The following is a 10,562-nucleotide window of genomic DNA, read 5'->3' as shown; positions in this document are numbered from 1 at the left end:
TGTGAATGAAGCTTTTCCGTTGACCCCCCCGCCCCCCCATTCCGTTCCATTGTCAGCCGCTAACAGGTTAGCCCACAGCTTCCCTTCCTCTCCTCCGTCCTCCCTCGCTTTCTCCTCATATAGCCCTCAGACTCCTCTCTCATTCTTCCTCCTTCTCTCTGTCTGACTCTTCATCGGCGTACTTGTTTAGCGGCGCGCCCGTTTAGCGACGGACTCGTTTAACGGCGTACTCGTTTAACGACATGCTCGTTTAACGGCGTACTTGTTTAGCGGCGTGCCCGTTTAGCGACGGACTCGTTTAACGGCGTACTCGTTTAACGACATGCTCGTTTAACGGCGTACTCGTTTAGCGGCGTGCCCGTTTAGCGATGGACTCGTTTAACGGCGTGCCCGTTTGGCGATAGACTCGTTTAACGGCGTACTCGTTTAACGGCGTGCTCGTTTAACGGCGTACTCGTTTAGCGGCGTGCCCGTTTAGCGATGGACTCGTTTAACGGCGTGTCCGTTTAGCGATAGACTCGTTTAACGGCGTACTCGTTTAACGGCGTACTCGTTTAGCGGCGTGCTCGTTTAACGGCGTACTCGTTTAACGGCGTGCTCGTTTAGCGGCGTGCTCGTTTAACGGCGTACTCGTTTAACGGCGTACTCGTTTAACGGCGTACTCGTTTAGCGGCGTGCTCGTTTAGCGGCGTACTCGTTTAACGGCGTACTCGTTTAACGGCGTACTCGTTTAACGGCGTACTCGTTTAACGGCGTGCTCGTTTAGCGGCGTGCTCGTTTAGCGATGGACTCGTTTAACGGCGTGCTCGTTTAGCGGCGTGCTCGTTTAACGGCGTGCTCGTTTAGCGGCGTGCTCGTTTAGCGATGGACTCGTTTAACGGCGTGCCCGTTTAGCGATGGACTCGTTTAACGGCGTGCCCGTTTAGCGACGGGGTCTTCAGAACGTGACTGTATTTAATTGAGTTATAGTATTCTAATGAGATATTTTAGGCCGGGCCTTTTTGTACACTCTTTTATTTTATTTTATTAGCATGTAGCTGTAGCACCTTTTTCAGAACTTCGCACCGATTACTGGTTACACATATATAAAAGGAAACCTGATGCTTTGGCTGCGTTTTCACCTTTCAGAGGTTCCACATCCAACGAGGACATCTTATCCCGCCTGTGAGGTGAAACTCTGGGCAAAGAAACGAGCAAATTACAATCGTTACCCGTTTTTATTAAACTCCCCCACAGGAAGCATTTACTCGGTCGCAGCGAGGTAAAGCCTGAAGTTAAAAAGCGCTGGTGTAACTTGAACCCCCCCCCCCCCCCCCCCCCACCGAGCTCAGCATTCCACGGCGTTCCTCTGTCTTTGTGCTGAGGCGAGACTCTGGATCACATTAAGCTTGCGTGCGTCTCCGTGTGAATGCAGCAGAGCCTCTCTGACAGGCGGCGTCTGCACGGTTTGTTCTTCAACGGGCCGCGCTCGCGTGCACGCAGCGCCCTCTGGGTCACGCGTGTGCACGAGTGCGGATGCAGGCTTAGACAGCGAGAGGAGGAGGAGGAGGAGGAGGAGGAGGACGCTGTCATGACGGGATGAAAGAGCAACAACGAGTTTCATCTCCCAAAAACACGCCAAACGGGGGGAGATTTCCTGATTGGTAATCAATGAAGCACAAACCCGATCAGATCCACTTATTGATCTGGGAGCGTCGTTCTCCCATCCCTCTGTTTTCACGGCTTGTATGTTTGTGGTCACTCCCCCCTCCCGCCTCCTGCTCCTCCTCCTCCTGTTTGCACCGCGCCTCCTGCAGGTACTCATACGTGTTCCCCCTTTGGCTCCTCCTCCAGGGTGCAGTGATCACGCCAGGCATGGATCACACGATGTCCATGCAGCCTGCCAGTATGATGGGCCCGATCACCCAGCAGATGAACCATCTGTCCCTGGGCACGACAGGAAGCGTGAGTACCCGCCCCCCCCCCCCCCCCCAACGACTCGCACAACACACGCCAGCCTCGTTATCACAACCGGAACGTAATGAACTCGATACCTCTGGGTTCTCACGCCAGCGTGCTAGCGGCGCCGTCCGACGCTGGAGGCGGGCTCAGAAAATATTGTTTGTTTAGATCAGAAACAAACACGTTGAGAAAGGGGCGGAGCTTACGTTTCCTGTACAGTCAGGCTGTTGCCACATGCGTTCTGCCCCGTTGTTGCTTTTACCCCGTGTGCCGTCGCTGCCGGAAACGGAGAACGCTCTGCTCCCGCCTCCCTCGCCGTCCAGATCACACGTCAGGATCACTTCCTGCCCTCACCCAGATGCCCCGGGGGCAGGCGGGTGTGTGTGTGTGTGTGTGTGTGTTTAGCACACCACCCATGTGCTTCCAGGTGAGCTGTCAGGGGCTGTGACTCCATGTTGGCTTTGTCATTGCTTTGAGTTTAGTTACGCCCACTTCCTGTCGTTGCTTTGAGTTTAGTTACGCCCACTTCCTGTCGGTGCTTTGAGTTTAGTTACGCCCACTTCCTGTCGTTGCTTTGAGTTTAGTTACGCCCACTTCCTGTCGGTGCTTTGAGTTTAGTTACGCCCACTTCCTGTCGGTGCTTTGAGTTTAGTTACGCCCACTTCCTGTCGGTGCTTTGAGTTTAGTTACGCCCACTTCCTGTCGGTGCTTTGAGTTTAGTTACGCCCACTTCCTGTCGCCGCACGCTGTCTGACATGACAAGCGGTGACCTCCCCTCTTTGTTGTCCATCCCATTCCTGTCTTCCTGTCGTAGCGTGTAGAACCTACATCTCTGTTGTCATGGTGACGGCTCTGATTGACAGCTCCGCTGTTGGCTGCAGACAGATTTGTGTGAAGCGCCTTCCTCTCTATTTCCCTCGGTTCTCTGTTGGTACGTCTCAGGACGGGTGTTTTTCTGCGTCTCCATGGCGATGCGCGGCTATATTTAACCTTTGCTCAGCGCCGGCGGTCGACTGAACAACGCTCGCTTCTGTTGTAGCGTCTCCGCACGTCGGCATGGCGATCCTGTGTTCTAATGACATCAGCTTGACACTCCAACCTTTACCTGACATTCCGAATCCTGATTATAAAGAAAATGAAAATTTGTTCACGCGTCGTCGTCTTTCTAGTATTTCAGACCAGAGCTGAACCGATCGATCATTTCGTCAATAACGATGCATCAAATAGGGGGCGAAAGGAGCTCAGCACATGCTAATATTAGCAGCTAACACGACTATAAACCTCGTCAGATGGGCACCTGGTGTCGCTTAAATACCTGAGAGCGGCTTTGAGAGACCAAACGCCGTCGTCCTCCCGCCGGCCTTTAGCTGCGTTTTGGTTCATTGATCAACCTTTAGATCGGTTCAATAAACCAAACGACAGGCTGCGTTCGGATCCACTAGCATGCTACGCTACGTTTTAGTCATTCCCGTTAGTCATGGCGACGGAGCGGCAGCATTGCGGACGGACGTTATTCCAGAGTTACAGGTGACTTTAGGAATATTATCTCGTTAGACCCGGTTAGACCCAGTTAGGCCCGGTTAGACCCAGTAAGACTCGGTTAGACCCAGTTAGACCCGGTTAGACCCAGTAAGACCCAGTTAGACCCGGTTAGACCCAGTTAGGCCCGGTTAGGCCCGGTTAGACTCGGTTAGACCCAGTTAGACTCGGTTAGACCCAGTTAGACCCGGTTAGACCCAGTTAGGCCCGGTTAGACCCAGTTAGGCCCGGTTAGACCCAGTTAGACCCGGTTAGGCCCGGTTAGACCCGGTTAGGCCCGGTTAGACTCGGTTAGACCCGGTTAGGCCCGGTTAGACCCAGTTAGACCCGGTTAGACCCAGTTAGGCCCGGTTAAACCTGGTTCAACCCGGGATACGCCCACCGGAAAAAACAGCAGGATGGCGAGGAGAGGTGGAGAGACAGCCTGGTGGCTTCGATCTGGGATTATCTCAGATCGAAGTCTCGAGGTCGTCTTCTGTCTCACACACAGACACACACAGACACACACAGACACACACAGACACACACACACATTCTCGTGCATGGTCCCGACACAGACCGCCGGACAGAGAGTCTTTTTATGCCTTCATGAAGGGGAAGCAGATGCCTGTAGAATGGCCATCATGGAGGGAGGGGGGGGGGGGGGCACAGACCTCCTGCTTCCCCCCCTCCCTCCCATCATTCCCGTTTTTATTTGATCCTCCTCCTGACTCATTTGTCGGCCTGTGAAGTTTTGGGCGAGTCTTCCTCCTCTAACTCCTCCGTCTGCCTCCCGTGCGTCTCCTCCTGGGTTCACACGTTCCGTCAGCGCCCCCCAAAGGAGGCCGGGCGCACTGCAGCCTCTTGTTAGCAGCAGGGGGATGCCGTCCAGGGAGGCGTGTTGCTGGTGTGTGTGTGCGTGCACATTCTGACGTGTGTCTCTTGTGTTTGTGCTTCAGTACATGACAGCCGCCGCCGCCGCCGCCGCGCCTATGCAAGGGGCCTACATTCCCCAGTACACGCCGGTGCCTCCAACGGCCGTCCCTGTCGAAGTAAGAGCCTCAAACACGCACACGCCCACCTGGGGCGATGACATCATCGCTCGCTCACGCCCACCTGGGGCGATGACATCATCGCTCGCTCACGCCCACCTGGGGCGATGACATCATCGCTCGCTCACACCTCTGTGCTCACCTGAAGGTTGAAGCACGGCGCCGGCCGCGCGGCTTCCTCGGCCGCCGTCTGAGCTTCAGTCGGTTCCGCTCGAGGAGTGATGAAGGCGGCCCGGCGGGCTGGCGGGTGGGAGTGGGGCGGGGGGGGGGGCGGGGGGGGGGCGGCTGTCAGGAGCGTTCAGATGGACTGGAAGTCGGGTCTCGATGACGGGAGCTGAAGTGAGACGCAGTGACGGTCCAAACCAGAGGGGGGGCTGGAACACGCTCGCATCCGTCAGCCACGGCGCTCCGGGTAGCCCGGCGGCGGCGTTCCTGCTGACAGACCCATTAGTCGCCCCCCCCCTCCCATTTAGAGGGTGCCAGAAACGTCACGGTGAAGGAGCGGGACGGAGGAGAGGGATGTGGTGGTGGCTCGGCCCGCGGGGGGGCGGGGCTGATGTATGGACGAGACGCTCCATTCTTGAAAGCTTGTTAAAGGTGATTGAGCGGCGGCGCCGGGCCACACCCAGAATGCTAACGTCAGTTTTGTGTGCGTTTGATTCGCTCGCCCTCACCCCCCCCCCCCCGCGTGTCCTCAGGGAGTGGTGACGGACGCCTCCCCCCAGGCGGTGGCCCCCTCGTCTCAGGAGGTGAGTGGACAGCAGCAACAGATCCAGGTGGACGGCGCTGCCGACCACGCCTACTCGTACCAGTCCAAGTAAGTCCCTAACCCCCCCCACTAGCATTGCGTAGCTAATCGCTAACCGGCCGCGCTGGTTTCCTGTAATCTGGACGCCGTCGACTTCCCTCCTCTCTCCTCTCTCCTCTCTCCCCTCTCCTCTCTTCTCCTCCCTCCTCCTCTCTCCTCTCTCCCCTCTCCTCCCTCCTCTCTCCTCCCTCCTCTCTCCTCTCTCCCCTCTCCTCTCTTCTCCTCCCTCCTCCTCTCTCCTCTCTCCTCTCTCCTCTCTCCTCTCTTCTCCTCCCTCCTCCTCTCTCCTCTCTCCTCTCTCCTCTCTCCTCTCTCCTCTCTCCTCTCTCCCCTCTCTCCCCTCCCCCCCCCTCCTCCCTCCCCTCCCTCCTCCCTCCTCTCCTCAGATAGCGCCGGCCTGAATGAATGTTCATGTGACAGCGTTGCCTTGAGACGGGAGGTTGCTGCACTGTGAATGGAGGAAGATGAAAGAACGACAGATCTCTTCCAGATCGCCCAGGCACCAAAAAAAGAGACTTTTTCATTTCCTACCTGGCCTCCGAGAAAATAGAAAAGACGCAAGGAGGAGGTAAAGAGCTCAGAGGAAGGGGGCGGGGGGGCGGGGGGGGCTGCTGGGCACAGTGCAAAGAAGTGGAGATGTTTCCTGCCTGGGGGGCCGGGCTGAAGCTTGAAATGTTTCTCAAAGAAAAATCTCAACCAATAGAATTTAAAAACCGTAAAATGTAACAAAAACAACGTTTGAATGCGCCGGCAGGTGATGAAGTTTATTTTGTAATTCGGAAGGAGGAGTCAAGTTTGAGATACGTGAGATTGTCTTCCTCAGATATTAAGCTATCGTTTCTTTTCACTCTTTTTTATGTTCTAGTGTTAAATTTTAGTTTTCTAGATATATTCAAAGTCTTTGGGGGTCTTTTCCTTTCCTGAATCTTCATGGCCTTAATTTGAAGGGCACCGGGAACTTTTTACAGTCTGACGTCTGGTTGTGGGGAAATAAATACAAATAAATACGTTTTAAAAAGAGACGGAAAACAGAATCTATCACATAAGCTGTACAGGTTTAATAGAGAAAAGCTTCTTTGATAATTATTATGTCAGAGGTAAATAAGTGTCAGAAGAGATCAAACGTCTGCTGGGGGAGACTTTCCTCCGAACGCCGGCTGTCGAGCTTGTTTTTTTAATTCTCATTGTCGTGCTTTTTATCGGCCACATTTGACCTTTTTTATGAGCTTTAAAGATGTTTTTAGCCCGCTTTGCTTGTCACGCTGCAAAAAGACAAAACAACTAAAAAAAAGTACATAAATAAATAAAAATGAAATAAAAACTAGAGTTAAAAGGCGTTTCTGCCAGAGAGCTAAAACTTGCGTAGACTTCAGTAGGAAAAGCAATAGAAGAAATTGTTGACAATTTCTGTCGTGTTTCTAGTCGTGGATCAAATGCAGCCGTGGGCGGCCATTTTTATACCAAAGATCAAGAGACTCTCTGGACCAGAGTTCCGCTCCACTTTCCTTTCTCCACTTTTGATGTTGTTGTTGATGATGTTGTTGTTGTTGTTGTCGCTGTTGTCGTCATTCTTTACTTTGACCTTTGACCTTGATGGCAGGACCAGTCGTTACAATCCTTCCCGTCCTCTCCTCGCGGGTTCCCGGCTCCTTTTATCACACGCTCACACATCAAACAGTATTCGCAGCCCCGCCCACGTCCTTCTTCTCCTTCCTCTTCTCGTCTTCACGCCGTCTCTGTCTCAGATCCTGCTGGGAACGTTTCGGAGACAGGTTGGCTAACGCCGCTGGCTGCGCTCCACGGCCCCCGCGGGATCATCGCTCCCAGATTCTGCCTCTCAATCAGACCGAACGCGAGCGGATCTCGCCGCCGCCGCTGTTTGACCCGCCCCTTATCTCGTGTAGACATCACCAACGTTTTTGGAGCATCAGGTTAGCGTTAAGTCACAACGATTGCATAAACTTTGAGGTTCTTCTCGGCGCCGATTGGATCAAGAAGGCGTGTCCGATAGACCTTTGAAGCTGGTTAGTTAACTCAGCACAAACACAGCCGGCCTGGTCTGTCCTCAAGTAACCTCCACCAGCACCCCTGAACCTGAATAATTCATTTGTAATTGATCTTAAACATGGTCCGTGGTTAAACTGGATAATGTCAAGGCTGCTCATTAGAAGCTAGTTCGGTTAGCATCCTACAAAAGTCTTGAACTGTGATCTGCATCTGTTACCATGGAAACAACCTGGCTCTGGATGCCGACTCCCACATCGACCCCCTTCACCTCTGAGATGCTAAAGAGAGGAAGATGATTGGATAAGACCCAGAGAGGGCTCCAAACGATGCGCCTGGTGCTCCAAACGATGCGCCTGGTGCTCCAAACGATGCGCCTGGTGCTCCAAACGATGCGCCTGGTGCCCCAAACGATGCGCCTGGTGCCCCAAACGATGCGCCTGGTGCTCCAAACGATGCGCCTGGTGCTCCAAACGATGCGCCTGGTGCCCCAAACGATGCGCCTGGTGCCCCAAACGATGCGCCTGGTGCTCCAAACGATGCGCCTGGTGCTCCAAACGATGCGCCTGGTGCTCCAAACGATGCGCCTGGTGCCCCAAACGATGCGCCTGGTGCTCCAAACGATGCGCCTGGTGCTCCAAACGATGCGCCTGGTGCCCCAAACGATGCGCCTGGTGCCCCAAACGATGCGCCTGGTGCTCCAAACGATGCGCCTGGTCCCCCAAACGATGCGCCTGGTGCCCCAAACGATGCGCCTGGTGCCCCAAACGATGCGCCTGGTGCCCCAAACGATGCGCCTGGTGCTCCAAACGATGCGCCTGGTGCTCCAAACGATGCGCCTGGTGCTCCAAACGATGCGCCTGGTGCCCCAAACGATGCGCCTGGTCCCCCAAACGATGCGCCTGGTGCCCCAAACGATGCGCCTGGTCCCCCAAACGATGCGCCTGGTCCCCCAAACGATCAAACCGTTGTAGAGAAAGCGTCGTTTTAGGATTAGGACAACACGGAGGCGTCTCCTCTCGAGGGAGACGTGACCTGTGATGTCATCACCATCCTGTCTTAGCTCAATGACATCACCGCCTCGTCCTTTCTCGCTGAATCCGACGCGATCCAGAACGCCGTTAACTCCCCGAGTGTCCCCGGAGCGAGTCACGTGTCCCACTCGTCCTGCTGCAGCCGTCGACCGTCGATCCAGGTGTTTTAGAGCGAGTCTCCGCCTCCCACGGCGAGGAGAGGAGGACCACGGCTCAATAACACGCACGCACACACAGAAGAGGAGGCGCTGTACTGTTTCATTGATCCTTCGATCTACCTATTTGAGAGCTCTCGGTTGGCCACACAACCCCAGGAACGGCCAATCAGCAGCTCCGTCGCGGCGGGCATGGGATCCATTCCCAGATCAAATAGGAACTCGTTATGAGGACAGCAGAGTGTTTGAGTCGTTGCTTTCCTCTTTCCGTTTGTTGTCCATGTTGTTTCAGCGCTGAGGGCGCCATGGTAACGCCTCGCACACGCCGCTAGCGTGGCCGATCGATCTTTTTGGGATCCGTCCGTCTGTGGATGTTCGGATCCGACTTCGCTTTGATGAGTTGTTTCTTTTTTTCTCTCTCTGATGAAGCTTTCAATAAAAAAAATGTGTTTAAAGAAGTTTTTCTGTGTCCTGGTCTCAAACGCTCGCCGTGCACGGAGCGTCCTTCCCGGTATTCCCGGTATCCACACGACTGAATTGAGGCAGGAAGCCCTGTTATTATCGTCCAGCCTGATGGCGGTGACCTTCCTCATAATTACAGCCTCTCGATGGGACCCCCCCCCCCGTGCTCACGCACCTGATTGGGCGTGAAGTGGTCAATAATCAGAGATGGCGGCGCCTGCTGGAGGACGGCGCGGATCGATGGCAATCAATCCTCTCCTCCGCTCTCATTTAGGCCCAATCAATGGCCGTCCTTGTCGCCTCCGGGTCGACGCCGTGGCGACACGTGTCCCCTGGCCCCTCCTCCTCGCTCCGCCTCCTCGCTCAGAGAGATGTAGCAGCCGAGCTCCACCAGGGTGCAGCAAACCATCTGAAAGGAGTGCAGAGCCACGCACACACACAGCGTCGCCACTGGGTGAGGGGGGCGGGGCGAGGGGCGTGTCTTTCCACAGAATGAGGTGGAGCTGATTGGTGAGACAAGAGGAGGAGAGTAAAAGGTGAGTGACGTTTGGATAGATTTTAGGAAGGCCGGACAGAAACCGGACACCGGTCAGGTAAACGTCTCCGTGATGTCCCGAGGCAGCTTGTTGTCCTGACAACAGGCTCCATCCGACGCCTCCCCTTTAGCGCCCCCTGCCAAACGAAGCGTGAACGTCTCTCTGCCAGATGCCGCCTTCCCAGTATTCCCATGATGAATGATCCCAGCCAAAGACACGAGTGGGACAATCGTCTCCCGGGGGACGCAGAGGACGCATTGTGAGAGGCCCCGCCCCCAACACGCCGACCACAATAGGTGTGAATTGAGGATGTGAAGTCATCGCTTCCTTTACGCACGACTTCCTGTCGATAACACAGAAAGGTGTTCTCATATATTATGGGATGTTTTGCCCTTTATTAAACAGTTAAACACACAGTCCTCCAGTTCGGAGCGATGCCGGGATCATCCGGGGCTGAGGCTGGGAACGCTGGGAATGCTGGGAACCCGGAAACGCCCCCTTATTGAGGCGTGTCGGCACCAAACGGTGTCTTTTTTTTTACTTTTTATCAACAACTGGGGGGTCAGCGGTCCCTTACTACTCTGACTAGTCCGGTCCGACATGCTTCCTGGAAGCTTGAGGATCAAACCTTTTCGTTCTTGCTCCAGTAGTGGGCGTGGTCCAGTAGTGGGCGGGGCTTCCTCCCCAACACGGTGGCATAGTTGGAAGCATTGCTTGGGGGGGTAAAATGGCCCTGGTCTCGAATCCCACTACGGGAATGAAATGGAGCAGGGGCAGCAGGGTAGACCCAGGGCACACCTGGGCGGAGTGGAGTGGACCGGTCCAGTTCACTCCGCCCAGGTAAGGCCCTGGGCCCACCCCGCTACCTCTGCTCCACCCCACTCCCACAGCGGGATTCGAGACCAGGGCCACCAGTTGAAAGGGTATAATGCTACCAACACACCACCGTGCTGGTGAGGGGACCCGAGGTAAAGTCACACCTGTAGCTCCGGCCAGGTGACAGGCCCCGCCCCCTGACAGCTGATTGGGCCGGCCAGCATGAGAACATCCTT

General features: G+C 55.1%; 1 protein-coding gene across 1 annotated transcript in view; it reads left to right on the top strand.

Moving 5' to 3' along the window:
* Positions 1–5,773, top strand: part of LOC137903366 (RNA-binding motif, single-stranded-interacting protein 3-like) — a 57,046-nt gene extending 51,273 nt beyond the window's left edge. The window contains exons 5-9 of the mRNA XM_068747519.1: positions 1,237–1,261; positions 1,797–1,944; positions 4,419–4,511; positions 5,210–5,328; positions 5,710–5,773. Coding sequence (XP_068603620.1) covers positions 1,237–1,261; positions 1,797–1,944; positions 4,419–4,511; positions 5,210–5,328; positions 5,710–5,773 — 449 coding nt within the window. The remainder of the gene's footprint in view (positions 1–1,236; positions 1,262–1,796; positions 1,945–4,418; positions 4,512–5,209; positions 5,329–5,709) is intronic.
* The last annotated feature ends 4,789 nt before the right edge of the window (positions 5,774–10,562 follow it).

This window comes from Brachionichthys hirsutus, chromosome 13 (genome assembly GCF_040956055.1).
Source record: "Brachionichthys hirsutus isolate HB-005 chromosome 13, CSIRO-AGI_Bhir_v1, whole genome shotgun sequence".
Taxonomy (NCBI): domain Eukaryota; kingdom Metazoa; phylum Chordata; class Actinopteri; order Lophiiformes; family Brachionichthyidae; genus Brachionichthys; species Brachionichthys hirsutus.
The sequence above is the reverse complement of the archived record's forward strand: the minus strand, read 5'-3'. Positions and strand labels throughout refer to the sequence as shown.